Below are 19936 nucleotides of genomic sequence, written 5' to 3' on the forward strand. Positions count from 1 at the left end.
GAACTGCGCATGCTCACACATGCGCAGTTCGGCCAGGACCCGGGGATGCGCCGGCGCAAGGACGCGCTGGCGATCCCACGGCCACACTTGCTGCGGCCCATTCTAAAGAACCACCCTGGTTGTTTTTTGGTGCGCTGTATGGGCAGGATGGGACGGATCGGAGACAGTAGCAGGACGTTCCCCAGATGTTGCCATGGGATCGTGCCCGTTTGATCCGGCCCCGATCCGTCCTTCTCCCGGCCCAAACGCCTCGTATGAACAGGGCCTCAGACTAAAACGACTACCCACCTTGATCTCTTTGCTGTCAGTTACGTGATATTGTCTGTAGCCTGTTTTTACTCTTACTGCATCAACACTGTAGTCTGTAATCATTACATAGTTAAATTTTGCAGAGAATTTGGTTGTTTTGCCACTTAGAGGCAGAATCTATTTTGCCATTTGTGGTGATCTCATGAATGGATCCCTTGTAAAGAGTGAAGGTCTACTGTTGCCCATGTGCAAGACAGGAAGCCGGTGTTATCTGAGGCTGAGGACAAATACTTTTAAAGGGTGCTAAAAATATACCTGTAGAGCCTCTGTTCTGTGTGATACATTTATTTATTTTGCCTGTTATATTTGCTCAAGCAGGTTTTTCAAAACCCTCCAAAACCTTCGAAAACTAACAAGATATTAATGAGCATGTATATCTCAGGCACCGTGACCTGGATAGCCCAGGATACCCTGATCTCATCGGGTCTCAGAAGCTAAGCAGGTTTGGCCCTAGCTAATAAATGGATGGGATTCCTCCAGGTAATACCAGGGTCATGACACGGAGGCAGGCAATGGCAAACCACCTCTGAACATTTCTTGCCTAGAAAACCCTACATGGTCACTATAAATCAGCTGTGACTTTATGGCACTTTCCACCACACATCTCAGCAATGATTGCTCTCTCTTACACTGTCCTGAGTTCTCTGAAAAAGTTTTATCTGTCTCCGTTCTAAACCATGTTCAAGTCCTCTCTGTTCCTGTGCCATCCTCCCAATAAAACTAACCCTCAATTTAGTTTCAGCTCATTTATCAATGCTTAGCTTTATTTAGGTTGCAATCAGATACACACTTACATGAGAATAAATCCCTGTGAAATTAGCAGCATTTGCTTCTAAGTAAACATGCAGTGGGGGTGGGCTGCTGGAGTATTTTCACATATAGCATTTAAAAAAAATACATAGAGATTATTTCATTGTGTTTGTGCTACATGTGAATGCAAGAGACAATGTATAGAGTGAATGTATATCATAACCAATCTAGTCCAATGTAATTTAAAGCTCTCATGTGTGGAGAGAAAAACTCTTAGTTTTATCAAGCCTATTTGAAAGCCAAGGGCCCTGTTCATACGAGGCATTTTGGGCCGGGAGCGGGACGGAACAGGGGCGGAGCAAATGGGCGCGATTCCACGGCAACATCTGGGAATCGTTGCCTGCCCGTCCCCGATCCGTCCCTCCCGCCAAAAATCTCTAGATTCTCTACTTCATTTAAATATTTCCTGCACCATATAAAAAGGGTACATTAGCATTTGTGCTGCTGTGTTGTATTCTTATCTGTCCATCTGGCTGTACAGTTTGAAATGCACTAAAATAACTTTGTTTGCACTACTCTTCAGCCTCCTTATGAACAAATATTTTACTATTCCACAGTAGCTATCGACTTTTATCTACAAATATTTACTTATTTGGCTATCTCCATTCTATGTACTGTAGTAAGTCTCATTGGTAATATTCCTTGTAATTTTGGAGCTAGATCCAAATCCAGTAGCACTTTAGACACCAACAACCCCAATATAGGCTTTCAAGAGTGAAGGGAGCTTTAACTCTTGAAAGCTTATACCCCAAAAATCTTGTTGGTTTCAAAGGTGCTACTGGACTTGAATCTAGCTTTTCTATTGCACACCAACATGGCTACCCTCTGAAGCTTGAGTTCTTGGGAGTATTATTCTAATTTTATTTGATGAGAAATCAAATTAAACAGCGGTTGACCAGAACTAATGGAAAGTATAAATCTGGAGTTCTGAAGATGTCCGTAATAATAGATTTTGCTATGGTAAAGGAGTACATGTAAACTGGTTTATGTCTTAATGGTCCTTGACAATATTCTGTACTTATCCTTCTATCATTTTTAAAATTCCATACTTTTCCTTCTTTTAGTTGAATCGCACAGCACTCCATTTTGCTGTAGCTGGAAATCATATCTCTTCAGTGGACTTCCTTCTTCATCACAAAGCTAGAGTCGATATAGCAGACAAGGCAAGCAAAAAAAAATACTTCTTCCAGTTTACCCTTGCTGACACTGAGCACACATTGATAGTTTTACCCAAACTTTTAACAAATAGTTGTGTTTTGACTAAAAAATGTAGAACTTGACTATTTCCCCCATCAGTGACAGTAATTTGACTAATTTTTATTGGTAGGGTCTGCCTTTGCAGAGGCAAAGTTTTTAGTTTAAAACTGTGCAGCAGGAAAATTTACACAATATGGCAAAGAGAACCAATGTTCTGCAGAACTTTCACTCATGCCATGCCTTTTGCCAATACCCCAGGGAACTATTTGCTTTGGTTGTTCTCAGTCTTTCTGCTTTATTCTTTCTATAATATCTTTTAACTTAGTTTTGATAGACTGCTTTTGTTCTGAGAACTGTTTTATGAGACTCTTCTTTAAGCTGCCCAGTGCTTTATGCTGTTTACATATCCTGGCCATTCTACCATCTCAGCATCCTACAACTTTATTATGGTCCATGGACCACACCTTACTCCCAGTTATGTACTCTTTGAGTGGAGATTTCCATGTTTTGTAGAAGTAAACTGGTTAAACCTTGTTTGTTATGTTCATTAATTATACCATACCATGCTGCAGAAATGCAATCAAATAGTTTTGAATTTTCATGTTACCTAGCAATGTCTCATGAAGGTTGGACCAGAACAGATGGGGTGAAATTAAATCAAAGGAGTTTTTGGCTAAATATTAGGAAGAACTTCCTAACAGGGCAGTTCCTCAGTGGAACAGGCTTCCTCAGGAGGTGGTGAGCTCTCCTTCTTTGGAGGTTTTTAAACAGAGGCTAGATGGCTATCTGAAAGCAATGCTGATTCTGTGAACTTAGGCAGATTATGAGAGGGAGATCAGGAAGGGCTGCATCAGTGCTTAGTTCTTATGGCACTTTCTTACAGGCCCAAGGAAATGCTGATTGCCACTCTAGGGTCAGGAAGCAGTTTTCCTCCAGGCCCTTTTGGCCGGGGATCCTGGAGGTTTTTTGTCATCTTCTGGGCATGAAATGGGTCACTGGGGGTGTGGGGAGGGGAGGTATTTGTGAATTCTCTGCATTGTGCAGGGGATTGGACTAGATGACCCTGGAGACACCTTCCAACTCTGTGATTTTATAATTCTACTTCTTGCATTCTTTCTTTACTTGAAGCATGGACTTACTGCGATTCATCTTGCTGCTTGGTCTGGAAATCTGGACATCATGCTGTTGTTAATTAAAGCTGGTGCTAATCAGAAAGCTAAGAACCAGGTTTGTTATCAACAGATTTAACTTCTTTGTGTGCAGTTGATTTCTGCTTGCTGAACAGAAGATTTTCTGATTCCATTTTACAGATTTATTCTGCCTTTCCTTTAGGAAGGAATGAATGTCCTGCACTTTGCAGCTCAGAACAATAATATTAGAATAGTGGACTATTTTATCCAAGACCTTCATTTGATGGATCTTAATAAACCTGATGAGGTACCTACCATATATATACAATTTATTATGGGTAATGTTTTAACACTTTTCATTATAAATAGTATAAATATGAATATAGCGCAGTTACATTTTTGTCTGTCAACAGATGTTTCTTCCAGTGACTGCTTTCTTATTGTATCCCTTTCTACCTTTAATTCTTTATGATTTATTTAGCTAAGTGATGTGTTTGTAGCATATTGGACAGAAACCTTTGCCATGCAGCATCTGATTATACATGTATTTGACTTCATTTATGGCTCTGTAGAAGTTTAGAACAAGTATTAGTCTTTATAAAATTGCACCATTAAGACAGTTTAAAAGATTACATGTAAATTATACAGGGAAAGTGGGGAGAGATAATGCACTAAAATAAGCCTTTTGATCTGTATCTACTTGATACTTTCGCACAGGGCTCTTTTTGTAGAAAAAGCCCAGCAGGAACTCATTAGCATATCGGGCCACACCCCTGACAGCGCAGCTCGTTAGCACATTAGGCCGCACCCACATGTTACCAGAAGTGTAGTTATCCAGCCACACCCACCTTTTGCTTTTTATTCTGTTTACCTTGTTTGTTGTCAAAACCCAGGGCTTTTTTGTAGCAGGAACTCCTTTGCATGTTAGGCCACACACCCCTAATGTAGCCAATCCGAATGAGTTCCTGCTGTTGGGTGTGGCCTGTTATGCTAATGAGTTCCTGCTGGGCGTAGCCAACTTGGGAGCCAGCCGGAATTCCGTTCCTGTGCGTTCCTGCCCAAAAATAGCCCTGCTTTCGCAAATAAAAATGATTTTCTCTCATTTTAAGAAGATGGTCAGCCTCCATTTGATTTCAGGGAATCAGGCAAAAGTTGTAATTCTTACAGTACCATCCTATACAGAAGTAGTCTTATAAGTCAATTGAAGTAATATTTTGCTAGTGAGAAGGCCTTGTATTTGTGCCTCATGCATCTCTTGCAAAACATTGGTGATTAATGTGGTTTGGTAGAAGATATACTCTGCCCATAATAGGAATGCATCAATGTAAATTGTCCCTGAATCCTTCTTTTGCCACCTTTGTGTGCTTAGAACTTTTCTACAGGTTTGTTAACTTAAGCCCTGTAGATTAAGCTTTGTTAACAAAACACACATGCTAGATGCCCCCTTGTTATGATGACCATGCTGCCCTTCTTAATTCATTATGCTGCTGTCCTGTCATGCTCTACATCAATATCAAGCCACTAGTCTTGCATATGTCATGTTCTCCACCTCTTTGGCCCTGGCTACAGCTCTTCCTTTGTCTGTGGTTTCTTTCTTGCTTTCTACTATAAGTCCTTTCTGTTTTCTTCTTCCATTCCAGTGCCCTCTACCATGTTTTACATATGCTAAGAACAGTCAACACTAGCTCCCCTTTTTATTAGGTTGTTTCCTCCTCCACCACTGAGTCCCACCTCATGAACTGCTTGTTTACTACATTCTTCCCTGAATTATATATCCTCATTTTATCTGGATACATTCCCTTACTACCACCTGACTCTTATCCACAACATCCTGCTACTGATGTTTTCAGTATGTGGTCTTTTTCACCATTCCTGAATTGTTTATAGGATCTGCATAGGGTTGCCAACTCCTGGGAGGGTGAGGCTTGAGGGGACCTCATTGGGTTATAATGCTATAGATTCCACACTCCACCTATTTTTCCCCCAGGGAAACTAATCTTTGTTGTCTGGAGTTTGGTTGTAATACCAGGGGATCTCCAGGCCTCACCTGGAGGTTGGCAACTCTAGGTTCTTTTTAATAGTATTGAATACTTATATTCTGTATCATCTGCTGGGGAGGAGATTGGATAGGGAACAGTGGGTGAGCCAAAAGCCTCCGGCAATGATAGTGCATTCCTGAAGAGACTTCCACACTTCTAAGCCTATTGAAGTCAGTGGTCTTAGAGGCTGCAATTCTGCTTAGGATTGTACTACATGTAACTAAGTTTGTGAGCCACCTCAAGCACAGCTCAGAAGAGATGGCTTATATGTGTTTTAAATAAATAAATGTGCAGCTGTTTGTAGTCATGTGGGCTGGCCCTGGAATATGCAAGTGTGTTGGAATTCTTAGCAGAATATCTGTAGGAGTGTGTGCCCCCCCCCAATTCAGTGCTAACAATCTCTGTCATTACTGTTTCTTAGAAAGGTCGAAAGCCATTCCTTCTGGCAGCTGGGATGGGACATGTGGAAATGATAAATGAGTTGATTTTCCTTAACTTGTTCACTTCAGAAAAGGACAATGTAAGTTTATGACAACAAATTCCAATAATGACTTTGCTTTGTGTACTTCATGATAAGTTACCCCTACAACTAACGAAAAGAGATTTGACTCTCAAGAGATTATACCCTGAAAACTTTGTTGGTCTCTAGGGTGCTGCTGGGCACAAATATAACCAACCTACAACTAAGAGTGCCATCCTAAGTCCACTGAAGTCAGCAAGATTAAAAGGGTGTAACTGCTTAGAATGGCACTCTAAAAGCTGTAAAATTACCCATGATGATGTTGTGGAATGTGGAGTGAATTCTGGTAATAAAACTACTAAGAGAAATCAGAGCTGTTGGTGCTTTATTTCAGTGTTGCTTTCTGTATTCAGTGCACCATGTGATGCATGCTGAAGTTCAACTTACTAAAAATCATGCTTTATGTCACTGTATCTCATAGTAAAGTGATTGGCCCTCTTACTGAACACAAAAGCAGCAAAAAGATGCTGCCCACTGACAAGGTGGGCATTTATATATGCCTGGCCAGACTGGAGGGGAAAAAGGGCCCTGGAAAAGGGCCCAGCTCCACTCCGCCCAGGCTAGGGTTGCCAGGTCCCTTCATTGCACTGGTGAGGGGATTTGGGAGGCATTCTGGGGGTGGGTGCAATGCGCTGATGTCACCCAGAAGTGATGTCAGCATGTCGGTGATGTTGGGGGTGACACTTTTCTTTTAGGGCAAAACTCTATGGTAAAAATGGCCTCAGACCATAGAGTTTTGCCCAAAAAGCAGAACGTTGTCCCTCAACGTTACCGACACGCTGATGTCACTTCCAGGTGATGTCAGTGCATTGCTCACAGCGTTGGGGTGGGGGAATTACCTCCTGCTGGCCAGTGGCAGACAAGAGCCCACAAAAGCAGGGGATCCCCCGCCCCTACCTGGAGAATGGCATCCCTACTCCAGGCATCACCCCATTTACCCTCCCCCCGGGAGGGAGGGAGAAAAAGCTGGGTAATCTCTTGCTGTGTTGCATGAGAAAGGTGGGGCAGGGTCCATACCTCACTGCTCTGCATGAGTGTCCCTCTCCATACTGCACAAGTGAGCAAGGCCAAACTGTTCCTCAGTGTGCTGTGCTGCATAACCGGGGAGGTCTTGTCCCTCTCCATACTGCACAAGTGAGCGAGGTCAAACTGTTCCTCAGTGTGCTGTGCTGCATAGATAGTGGCTTGTGGCAGATTGTACTGGCCCCTCACTGGTGCTGCAGTAGCCCTGGCAGATGTCCAGGTGCCCCTAGTGAGGGGTGCCCTTCCAGGCCATTGTCCCACTGGGACTTTTCCCACTATCCTTAATGGCCAATCCACCCATGCTATCTCCCCTGGGAACTCCCCCAGGCATGCAAAATATATGACTGCAAACTAACCCAAAGGAAAAAAGTTTTCCTCCAAATGATCAGAGAAGGACTTAAATATATTCCCAGAGTTCAGAATGCCTTAGAACAGTTGAGAGTTAAGGAGGGGGGAAGAAGGAGGAAGGGGAAGAAGCAAAGAAACAGCATGGTCAAGTCTCTGAGAATTTAGAGAATGCTTGAAAGGAGATTGTGATGAGTAAGGTAAAGTTTCCAACTAGTTATCCCCACCCAAAATTCCTCAGCTTGTACAGAAAAAAAATGTTCCTATATAGACCTCCAAATTATCCTGACCTCAATTGGGTCTTCATTTTGCAATGCACTGGAGTAACTTAATTAACATAACAAGTGTCTATTCATTGGAAAATAAGTATGCTTAATTCATGCAGTTAAATTGTTGAGCTTTATGTACATTTAGTTAATGGATCAGAGGACGCTTTGTGTTTTCATTTTACACATTCTTTCACAAAGTTCATAAAGGTTGTTAACTCATGCTTCATGCCTTTCCTACTATCCAGTCCCTATGTCTGCCTGTTCCATGGAACCGATAGACTACAGGTAGCGAATGGAAGGAAGGTAATGGAAAGTTAAATTAAAAGCCAGTAGGGTTAGAGAGAAGCAGAAGAGGGGAGAAGAAAAGAGAACTACACAATGAACTGGTGTACTAATCTTTGACCACTGCATGCCCATTCTGTTGAGCATTCATCAGACTGCCCACACAATGCCAAGCTTTTCTGGTAACTTCAAGGGCTAAAAATTTGCTTTTAAAAATGTAAACAAAAGCTAATTCTTCTTATTAATCAACATCATTGATTAAATGTTATTTATGCAAAACGTTTACATCATGTTGTTTTGTTAAACAGTGTACAAAGATAATAAAACAGAAAAATGCATTAAAATCCATAAATTACTGAAGCATAGCAAAACTAAAATTAAAAATGAAAGCATTTTGTCCCCCAAAAATTTAATTGCACCAATACCAATATTATGATTATGAATGATAATAATAGTGGCTAAATGTACAATGCAGTGTTTAAAATAAACTTACAAAATACAAATAAGCCCAATCACAAATCTGCCATCTCAGCATTCCGTATTCATTCTTATTCAATATGTTAAATTCCATGCCAGATTACAGATTCGATGTCAAACCAGAGAATGCAGAGTTGTATGCACAGCCTTACACACAATCTACACACCATCTTCCTCAAAGATGTTTGATTTTAGTGCTGTTATGAATATATAATATATTTCTCCATGTTTTATTTTAAAGCAAGGAAACACCGCATTGCATCTAGCTGCTAAAAATGGCCACAGTGAGGTGGTGGAAATTCTTCTTCAGCAGTGGGAAGAAGTAGATGAGTTCAATCAGGTAAGGAAAAAAGAAAAGCATATACGTCAGGCGTCCCCAGCTTTTTCAAGCCTGCGGGCACATTTGGAATTCTGGCACAATGGTGGATACAACCACAAAATGGTGGCCTCAGTAGGTGCAACCAGCCACAAAATAGCTGTCATAGGAGGCAGAGCCAACTACAAAATGCCGGGGATTGAAGTTATATAAAACTCTGATAGTAACACTTCAGCATTCCAGGCAGAAAGTCTGATTAACGGGATGCCTTTTAAAATGAACGTATTGTTTAAAAATACTTTCTTGCATGCACACACAGTAACACAAGATCATTGCACTGTGGTGGCAACTTGCTGAAGCAAAAAATCTGTACAGCCTTGCTGGGCAAAACCTCCTCCTAGCCCTGCCCATTTCCCAAAAGCACTTGGTGGTAGGGTTGCTAGTCTCCAGGCAGGGCTTGGTGATGTCCCAGAGTTACAACCAGTGTTCCCTCTGAGTTAATGTGAGCTAGCTCACAGTTTTTTAGCCTCCAGCAAACACATTTTTGTCTTAGCTCAGGAAGGATGGCTCCAGAGCAAACTGATTAGCCAAATCGCTCACTCACAACTTTAATGTCGGTAGCTCACAAAGTAGAATTTTTGCTCACAAGGCTTAGAGGGAACACTGGTTACAACTGATCTCCAGACTACTGAGATCAGTTCCCCTGGAAGAAAGGGCAGCTTCAGAGGTTGGGCTCTAAGGCATTATTCCCCACTGATATCCCTCCCCTCCCCAAATCCCTCCCTTCCCAGGCTCTGCCCCCAATCGCCATGAATCTCCCAACTCAGAACTGGCAACCCTTCTTGGTGGGCAACACGAAAGGTGCCCGCAGGCACCATGTTGGGAATCCCAAAATACGTTTTTGAAAACAAAGATATAAAAACAATATAGAAGCCCACCATTAAAAAAAAACGGCTTCCCATCATGTTTGTTACAATATTCTATTAGGTCCCCTAATGAATGCATAGTAAGTTGTAGTGCTCTCATCTCAAACCGAATAATCAAAAATTATGACATTATTGTATGTAGCTATTTTGCAGTGGGTCAAAAATGAATGGATCTAGTTCTTAACAAACAGGCATTTTCTTTTGAAGTCCACAGGAGATGGCATTCCATGTTATAGGCTGTCTAGAAATGCCTTATAAATAACGTACCTTGGATCCAAACCACAATGAATAGAGATCATAGAAGGGATGTTTGCAGATTCCCACCTTCCGACAGCGACTCACTCCTCCCACTGCCCCTGGGGGTTGGAAAACCCTTGAGAATGGTGTGGGTTGTGGCATGGAAGACTGCAGTAGGAAGGGAGAATCAGCAAAATCCTTTCTGCAAACTCCACTCCTTTTGCAGTGGTTTGCGGGTAAGTCCATAGGAAACAGTTGTTCTGCCTCTCTAAAGAAATGACTGAGTTAAAGTAGAAAACAGAGGCTGTGAGAGTGAAGAAAGCAGAGAAATGTCCAGCTGCTCATGACTTATGCAGTCCCATCTGCTGCCTGGCACTGCCACTTGCCTCTCCTATAGTGCAATGGGATAAATCTGCAGCATTTCTGCTTGCCAGGTAAGCAGATGGGAACAACTGCAGGTTTCTCTTTCTGTTCTTACAGTTTCCCACATATGCTGGGTTATACACTTGGACTCCTAATCTGCTCTGAATCTGTTCTCTTTAGATAAATGTAGGATAGTCCATGTCATGTTTTTCTGGCAGGGCTTCTGAGCCTTTCATGGCTGCATGACAGAGAAATACTCAACAAAAGAGTTTTCCCACTCACTAACAAGAAAAGCTTCACCTGTTGAATTACTGCTGGTCCAACAACCAGTAAAGGGAAGAGAGTCCTGCAAGAAATACAGCATCAGCCAAACTCAGGCCTATAGCCACAGGGGGACATTGGGGGTAATGCACCTCCAGATGAGCGCCACCCCCTCGGACAAAAAAATCCAACCCCCCCCCATTTTTTTAAAAAAAAGCCAGATGCACATGGGGGTTCCAAAATGACCCCAGGCACAGTCAGGGAAGCTTCAGTCTCATTTTATTTTTTCCAGTCCGAAAAATAAATAAGTTTTTAAAATAAACGCAAAACCCCCTGGCTTACACAGAAAAGGAGCCCTGAATCGAGTGTTTCCAATTGAAAGGACTAGAGGAGGTCTAGAGGTCACAGAGGAGCTGGAGCTGCTGCTTCTGCTGCTGCAGGCATGGCTGGGGCATCCCCCCAGATTTCCCATTGCCCCACCAACCTACATTTTCTGGCTGCGCCCCTGGCCAAACTTGTGAATAAATTTTTGTAGAGGGAGGGCCTAACTAAATGTTACATTTTCCTTTTGCGTGATACCAGGAACATGCAAATGCCATGTCCATCTGGTTAGACCTGTTGCCGCCACTGAAGTTGAACACCATCAATTAGCAGTAGAGATGGTGAAACAAGGCCACCTCCACGGTTGCATTCACCAGGCTCATTCTTCACGGCATGAAGTTTCCTTAGGCTCAGAGAGGGTGGTGGGAAGAGGGAGAAGGCAGAAGCAGGGAGGCAGGGAAGGATGGACAGCGTGAAGACTGATCATAACAGATGATGTTCAACTGCAGCAGTGGCAACAGGCCTGTCTTGAATCATACTTATGTGAACCTGTTACTGTGCATGTGGCCAAACAGTCAGCATGGTGGAGCAATAAATATTGAACTAAGATCTGGGCGACTTAGGTTTGAATCCCCACTCTGCCACAGAAGCTCACTGGATGACCTTGGGCCAATTGCACACTCTTACCCTACGTTACCTCACAGGGTTGTATGAGGGTAAAATAGAGGAGGAGAGAATGTTGAAAGCAACTGTGGGTACCCATTGGAGAGGAAAATGGGGCAGAGAGGAAGTAAATAAATCAAATGTAGCATCTAGTTAGACCCTAAGTCCACAAGAGTTACATGCCCTCACTTTTGATTTCTAGCTTTGTAAGCCCCTACGTTTCTGCCACATCAAGAGACTGAATAAAAAGATTTACAGAAACGGAGCGTGTTCATCTGAAGGCAAATGCTCACTTGCCTCAGATGAGAGTTTAACTGCAAGCCTAGAGGCAAGTCTGTTTAAATGTCACAGAGCTGTGTTCCTTTTAATGTGTTGACTTCTTTCAGAATGAAGAAACACCATTTTTTCTGGCTGTTGAAGGGGGCCATGAAAAGTGTGCCGAACTCTTGCTGGAAGCAGGAAGTAATATCAATACGTCAAACAAAGTATGTACATCGTACTGAGCCTGCGCATCTCATGTTCCCTTGATGCTCTAACAATTGCTGGGATTTTAGGAATCTCCACATTTGGAAAGAGAGAAAGCTGGCCGCTTGAACAGTGCGAGTGCATAACCTGCCCTGAGCAGATGTTTTTAAGAAAAATCAGTTTTCAGACTTTGCCTCTTGCAATTCTGTATCTGTTAGCTGATCACCTCTATAAAAATGTGTTTTGGTACTAAAATACCTGATGTTGCAGACAACTTTCTAAATATAGCAGTTGGATTCCAGTTTGGTTTAGTGGTTAAGTGTGTGGACTCTAATCCGGGAGAACCAGGTTTGATTCCCCACTCCTCCACTTGCAGCTGCTGGATGACCTTGGGCAAGCCATAGTTCTGTCAGAGCTGTTCTTGAAAGAGCAGTTTCTGGCAGAGCTCTCTCAGCCCCACCTACTTCACAGGGTGTCTGATGTGGGGAGGGGAAGGGAAAGGAGTTTGTAAGCCGCTCTGAGACTCCGAATGAAGGGCAGGGTATAAATCCAATCTCCTCCTCCTCCTCCTCCTCCTCCTCCTCTTCTTCTTCTTCTTCTTCTTCTTCTTCTTCTTCTTCTTCTTCTTCTTCTTCTTCTTCTTCTTCTTCTTCTTCTTCTCCACATCAATGTATAACCAATTTTTGAAAAGTTTTAGAGAGCAAGCCTAAACAGGTCTACCCAGAATCCTGCTCTGGTCTGTCTATTCAGTGGGCTTTCTCTCCAGAAAGAATTCTGAGGATTGCCCTGCCACAGCCTTGTGAATAGATCAGTATCTGAGGTAGTGGTTTGAGATGTTGCCAGTGATGCAAGGTACTTTATTTATTTGCTTATCAACATTTGTGTGCCACTAAAAGATGTTTCCAAAGAGGTTTACAGGACAGATACATCATATCAACAGACAGCATTAATAGTTCCATTAAACAGATCAAAACCTACAAACCTCTATCTCAGTTTTCTAGGTCCTTGATCTGAAACATTAGAGCCAATTTTTTTTTTACTGGCTTTAGAAAGGATTCAAATGATGTGGCCAGGAGTTTCGAGGGAGAGGGTATTTCACATTCCATTCCTCTTTAGTCTCAGCTTCTTGCACATCCAGCAATTTTAGAAGATGAGCTTCAGAGAAAGGTACTTCTACTCCCCTCCCCCCAAAAAATATCCCACACTCTTGGTTGTTGCCTGAATTTTCAAACCTGGACCCCGAAAAGCTGATCCCTGGATGTGTCCCAAAGCAAGAGAAACTAGGATGAATACATTCATCACCCTCCCTAGCACCTGTTGGTAAAGTTTCGTGCCTAATCATTATTATTGTTGTTTTTATTATTTTAATGTACCCTTGAACTATTGCTTCAGGTAGCAAAATGAATCAAAGTATAATGTATAATTTTTTTGATGATTTTAATATTCATTGTATGTTAAATTTCCCTGGGTGCCTTTTATATGAAAACCCAAACTCCTTCCTATTTGCTTTATCCAATCTATTCATCATCCCCCGTCCATTTGCTTCTGCCACATTCCTTCCTTAATCATTTCTTCTCATAGCTGAAAAACAGCCCTGATCTTTTTAGTTTCCAGTCATGCAGAAGCTCAAGGAAACCCATGCCTGACTTGCTTTTGGCAGAAGTAAAAGGGAATATTATTTTTCCTAGTAAGGTTTTTAAAATGTGTGTAAATTGGAATGTCTAATTACTTGCTAATGATGTATCTTTAGCTAAAGCATTGTTGGCACAATCTGAAATTGGTGGCATGGAATAGCTGAAAAGGAAGCAACCACTTAAGAAATAGGTGATGACTGGAACTTCTGGGTTGAAAGTGCAGAATAACAGGGTTGCCCTTGTCTGTAACTATTGTTCATTAAGTGGTCTAATAATTTTTTTTAAATTATTGTATGGCATTGTGTGTAGTATAGCCAGGAGAACCTAAGTGCCTGGCAAGCTGAAGTTCTAGCTCTTTAGAATTATGCACCACTAGGTGGTGAGCTAGATTTATTTTTGGGGCCAAGAGAGCTCTGAAAGAGCTGTGACTGACCCAAGGTCACCCAGCTGGCTTCATGGGGAGGAGTGCAGAATCAAACACAGCTCTCCAGATTAGAGTCCTGCCACTCTTAACCACTACACCATGCTGGCTGTCTTATTAAGTGGTCTTCTGCGCGGGTACACATTGGAACTGCATATGTGTCAGCTGGTCTGTGCATGCAGTCTCAGTGTGGGCAGCTCCATAGCCAGAAATTTTGGGTTGGTGGGGCATGGAACAATTTTGTGGGGCAGAAGGGGAGGGAGGAAGGAGAGGGGCAGCCACATGCCTTCCCTGATCTCCAAGCGGTGATTTGCCACTTGGAGATCAGGCAAAGGCAGCCACCCCACTAGAAAAACAGCATTTAAAGGTAACCCTTTAAATGCTGTTTTTCTAGTAGGGGAGTGCACACTTTCCCTGATCTCCAAGGAGCAATTTTGCTTCTTGGAGATCAGGCACGAGCAGCCCCCAGTAGAAAAAACAGCATTTAAAGCCTTTAAATGCTGTTTTTCTAAACTGGGGAGGCGGCAGCCCACCACCTGCCTGCCTCCTCTAGGAGCATTTGGAAAGGCAGGGAGCATCAGGGACCATGAACTGCCCCAACTGAGTGGGAAAGTAACAGCCAGTCCGAGCTGGTGCACAAAACTCTTTAGCAAAGGCAAATTGATCCACACACCCTACCACCCTCAGTTTCACCCGGGAGCCAGCGACCACTCCTATGGGCTCCGGCTCCTGGGGCAGGGACTGCTGAAGGCCAACTGCACCGCTTTGCCCCTGCAATGCACCTACTCCCACAGCCACCCTCCAGGTTGCACTTGGCCTCCCCCACGACCCCAGTCCTGGCAAAACCAACCACTTGGCCAGTTCCAAGCTGGGAAAGGAAAGTGGCGAGTTTTTAGGCTGAATGGGAAGTGCCCCCCAATCTGGGTCTCCCGCGGCAGACTTCAATACATCCCCCCCATGGATTCCAGTGGTTCAGGATTCGGCCGGAGGGAGGAAGAGTTTCCTTCACTGCTAGGAGTCCAAGGAAGGCACACCCAATAGCCGCCCCTCTCCCTCATCTCCTGAAAGGGAGAGAGGCGGCCTTATGCTTTCCCTGATCTCCAAGCCGTGGTTTTGCAGCTTGGAGATCAGGGAAAGCGTGTGGCTGCCCCCCCCCCGGATTTAAAGGGGCAGCTGCATTAAAGGGCCCTCTTGCTGGTTGGTGGGCCACGTGCTTGCTGATCAGCTGGATGGCCCTTTTAATGCCACGACAGGGGGACAGCAGCTTTTGTGGGGCGTGCCTCCCATTTGAGGGGACAGAGCCCTGAAATGCCAGAGTGTGAGACTGCACAGAAGCCACAATGATACATGTGTGTGTGTGTGTTTAAAACAAATGAATATGAGGATGGATCCAAAGATGCTCTTCCACTCACATAATAGCACATACTAGTGGAAGATGCTGCCACAGGCAGAGTGGAAAGGCTTGCCAGTTTGCCCCTTTTGCCCATCACGTTGTTCAGAGTGTCCCCTTACTCCTAGAAGGGTCTCAGTGGAGGGGGAGAGGTAGGAAGGTTGTACTCTTCAGGCTTCACTCCACTCATGCCAGTGATGCCACTATAGATCCAACCCAAGATTTTTAATTTTTTTAAAAAAACACCAAACTACTGCTATTCTTTGAAATTTTATTTTCCTACTTAGGTTGTTACCGTTTAGTAGTGAACTGCAAGCTGAAATGCATCAAGAAGCCTTGCAGAAGTCCCATGGACCTCCATACACCATAGGCTCTGTTAGTCTCATGCTTTAATATATGGTACAGGCTTCATTAAGAGATGTTACTTCATTTTAACATGGCAAGGAACTTCTGTGAAATATCCCCTACGTGAAAAGCTCAGAAGTTGCCATGTCAGAGGAGTATTTAGTGGTCTGTGGGTGCCCTGGAACCTAGGGCACAGCAACTGTTGAAAATGCATATACTTTTTCAGGGCAGTAGCATCCATTTAATGGATCTGATGGTAGTGTATTCCTAAGAAGAGTAACAGCCTTCCAAGACCATTGATTTCAGTGGACTTAGAAGGGTGTAACTGTACAATATACAATGTCATTTCATCTGTTTAAAGATGCTTTCAAGCAGCATTCTTTTTTCTTTTTTTTTGGTCTTTCCCTTTCTCTACTGTATTTCAGGACAATATCAGTGCTCTGCATCTTTCAACTGAGAATGGACATACAGCGATGGTCACGTTTCTTATCAGTAAAAATATACACCTTGATCCTAAACCTGAGGTAAGGTGGATTGCTGTTAATTTTTTCATGTTGCTAAGTACTTTCACATTGTTAAGTACTTTCTTCACAGAATTTTTTGAAAATGGGTGTAGCTTTATATAAATTAGGACTCGATCTACCTTCAGCTCAGCATTCTGTAGGTGGCCATGTCACCTGATCTGGATTCATGCCAATCCAGTCTAAGAGATGCTGCAGACCATGTTAGTGTTCTGACAGCATCACCATGAACCAGTACATGTGCCCCTCTCCCCTAACAACATTTTTGGTGGAGTGCGGAGAAGAATCACATTTTTTGCTAAAAAAAATCTAAAAGTAATGAGTGTGCTACTAGATTGCAAATGTTCTGTGGAGGGGAAAATGGGAGCCGGTTTGTATGCTGGAAATACTCTTGTACCATTCATTTAGCTATTGTTTCCTTATGGGCACCTACCGCAAATGCTGTTTGCAAAAACAGCCTTAGTGAAATGTACGAAAGATTAAGATTTGAGTCCAGTGATACCTTAAACACCGCGAAGATTTCTAGGACATAAGCTTTCAAGAGTCAATGTTCCCTTTGTCAGTATCTGTTATCTTGTATTTGACTAAGGGAGGTTTGACTCTTGGAAGCGAATATCCTGGAAATCCTGTTGGTCTTTAAGGTGCACTTCTACTGCAGACCAACACAGCCAGCTACCCACCTGAAACTATCTTAGGGAATGTACAGTAACTAGACCTCTGTTTCTGAGACTCCGAAGGAGCAGCTTTGTTGTTGTTCTTTTAAGTGGACATATTTTGATAGAAACGTGGAAATAAAAGAAATCTGCATGCACAAAAATTTAGGATTCAAAAGGAGGCACTCCAATAAATAATGTATAAATGATGGGGATGAAGATTGCCATGGCTGCTACTGTGAATGGTCACTTTTCTTATATGTATCCTGGCATAGAAATGTCACAGACTATACCTTTTGTATTTCATTGCCTTTTAAAATTTTATTTTCCCTATGGCTATGTATATATATTTGCCAACAGAGCACACACTTCACATAGCTGGCCATGAAAATTTATACCACAATAAATGTTTAAAGTGCCACGAGACCCCTTTCTTGTTCAGCCAAAGTTCAGTACTTTTCAGCTCCACTGATTTGAAGAGGACAGTGTTAAAAAGGTCCTTGACTAGCTTACTGAAATCAATTAGGCTTGAGTCTCTTACTCTGACTAGATTTGTTAACATAAAAGTATGAGAATGCTTAATTCACAGATAAAAGACCCACAAACTATTATGCTAAATTTCATACAGTAGAAATGTTTTCTGACACAAGGATCTTTATATTCTAGCGCTATTGTTACAGTCAGTTATATGTATAAAATTAAAACTTTTTACCGTTTACATATGAGAGAAAGATTTTAATGAGAGACATTTTAATATTCTGGCGGAGCTGGAGCTGAGATTATATACAAAGTAATATATGTCTAATATGCCAGCTTTATAAAGGGGAAAAAAGAAAGCTTACCGGTATCATCTGAATAACATATTTGGTTTGCTATTAAAGGATTTTCCTCATATTTTTAAAACTTGCTGAGGTACAATTTTGTTTATTTAATTTTCCACCAGCTGGTAATGGTAGATAAGGTTCATCTGGGTTTCATTCCTACAGGAAAAATTTAATACTGCTTCTAAAATTGTCATGTTGTGGCTATGACTGAAATGAAAATATGTTTTTGATTGATTTTGGAAGGAACTCCAAAGCATGCAGACATTTTAAATAATTTAGTGAAAGGGGTAGTGGTGTTGATAAGAATTGACAGCTGGTTTTTTCTTCAGATTGCTGAGGTGAGATCATGTACATTGTCAGTGTGTGTGAGGAAGATAGACACCTAAAAGTAAAAACAAAAGGCAAGGGAAAAAAGGTCCCAAAACAGTTATGACATTATTTTCTAAGGAACACCTTGGAAATGAACTGTAGGCATATCCTTTGTAGGACAATATGAAAAATGTTAGGTTCTATCTGCTTACTATTCATGTGGATTTAATTCCTGCCTGATCACAAGGCTGTGAGAAACTTACACAAATATTTATAATAATGTGCAATCTCTCCTTATATATAGTTGAGTAGTGGGTGCCAAAGTTCTAAAATGCACTCCTTTAGTGTATGGACGCTTGAACTGTCAGTCAGAAGACGCTGGCTGGGTTGACTGGCTGCTTTGTGCAGTCCCGCCCAGTGTTTCAAGGTCTTTTGCATATGGAAGCTGATTGGACTTCACTGCATTCCACACCTCAAACTCACCCCCCTCCCCGCAAGGCAGTTGGAATGTCAGTTGCATATGGAACCTTCAAGGTCTTTTGCATATGGAAGCTGATTGGACTTCACTGCATTCCACACCTCAAACTCACCCCCCTCCCCGCAAGGCAGTTGGAATGTCAGTTGCATATGGAACCTTCAAGGTCTTTTGCATATGGAAGCTGATTGGACTTCACTGCATTCCACACCTCAAACTCACCCCCCTCCCCGCAAGGCAGTTGGAATGTCAGTTGCATATGGAACCTTCAAGGTCTTTTGCATATGGAAGCTGATTGGACTTCACTGCATTCCACACCTCAAACTCACCCCCCTCCCCGCAAGGCAGTTGGAATGTCAGTTGCATATGGAACCTTCAAGGTCTTTTGCATATGGAAGCTGATTGGACTTCACTGCATTCCACACCTCAAACTCACCCCCCTCCCCGCAAGGCAGTTGGAATGTCAGTTGCATATGGAACCTTCAAGGTCTTTTGCATATGGAAGCTGATTGGACTTCACTGCATTCCACACCTCAAACTCACCCCCCTCCCCGCAAGGCAGTTGGAATGTCAGTTGCATATGGAACCTTCAAGGTCTTTTGCATATGGAAGCTGATTGGACTTCACTGCATTCCACACCTCAAACTCACCCCCCTCCCCGCAAGGCAGTTGGAATGTCAGTTGCATATGGAACCTTCAAGGTCTTTTGCATATGGAAGCTGATTGGACTTCACTGCATTCCACACCTCAAACTCACCCCCCTCCCCGCAAGGCAGTTGGAATGTCAGTTGCATATGGAACCTTCAAGGTCTTTTGCATATGGAAGCTGATTGGACTTCACTGCATGAGAGCACTCAGAATTACAACTGCTCTGCAGAAGGGAGGGCAGAAGTCAGCTGAAGTCAAAGGGGCAAATAATGGTAGGTTGATGGTTAGCTGGGAAGGAGATGGGGTTGCCAACTACATGCTGACAAATTCCTGGGGATTTGAGGGGTGGAGCCTGGAGAGGGTGGGGTTTGCGGAGGGGTGGGACCTCAGACAGGTACACTGCCATAGACTCCACCCTCCAAACCAGCCATTTTGTCCTGGGTAACAATTGCTGCCAATCTCCAGGTGAGGGCTACAGATCACTCACAATTACAACTGCTCTTCAGGTAGCAGAGATCAGTTCCTCTGGAGAAAACAGTGGACTCTGTCATTATACCCTGCTGAGGTCACCACAGCAAATTGACACTGTTTGCCCAAAGCCAGAGCACTGCCCCAGAGCCTCTTTCTAGATCCCGTCATATTGCTTTCACAACGGGCTTTACTGCTAGTAAGAACATAAGAACATAAGAGATGCCAATGTTGGATCAGGCCAAAGGCCCATCCAGTCCAACACTCTGTGTCACACAGTGGCCAGAAATACCAG

The 19936-nt window shown here is 43.0% G+C and overlaps 1 protein-coding gene across 1 annotated transcript in view; it reads left to right on the forward strand.

Moving 5' to 3' along the window:
- The window catches only part of ANKDD1B (ankyrin repeat and death domain containing 1B), a 52364-nt gene that overhangs the window by 13095 nt on the left and 19333 nt on the right, over positions 1 to 19936 (forward strand). The window contains exons 3-9 of the mRNA XM_015420283.1: positions 2184 to 2282; positions 3445 to 3543; positions 3649 to 3753; positions 5907 to 6005; positions 8643 to 8741; positions 11875 to 11973; positions 16169 to 16267. Of these exons, the coding sequence (XP_015275769.1) occupies positions 2184 to 2282; positions 3445 to 3543; positions 3649 to 3753; positions 5907 to 6005; positions 8643 to 8741; positions 11875 to 11973; positions 16169 to 16267 (699 nt within the window). The remainder of the gene's footprint in view (positions 1 to 2183; positions 2283 to 3444; positions 3544 to 3648; positions 3754 to 5906; positions 6006 to 8642; positions 8742 to 11874; positions 11974 to 16168; positions 16268 to 19936) is intronic.

This window comes from Gekko japonicus, unplaced genomic scaffold, assembly GCF_001447785.1.
Source record: "Gekko japonicus isolate JY-2015 unplaced genomic scaffold, Gekko_japonicus_V1.1 scaffold412, whole genome shotgun sequence".
NCBI classification, from domain to species: Eukaryota; Metazoa; Chordata; class Lepidosauria; order Squamata; family Gekkonidae; genus Gekko; species Gekko japonicus.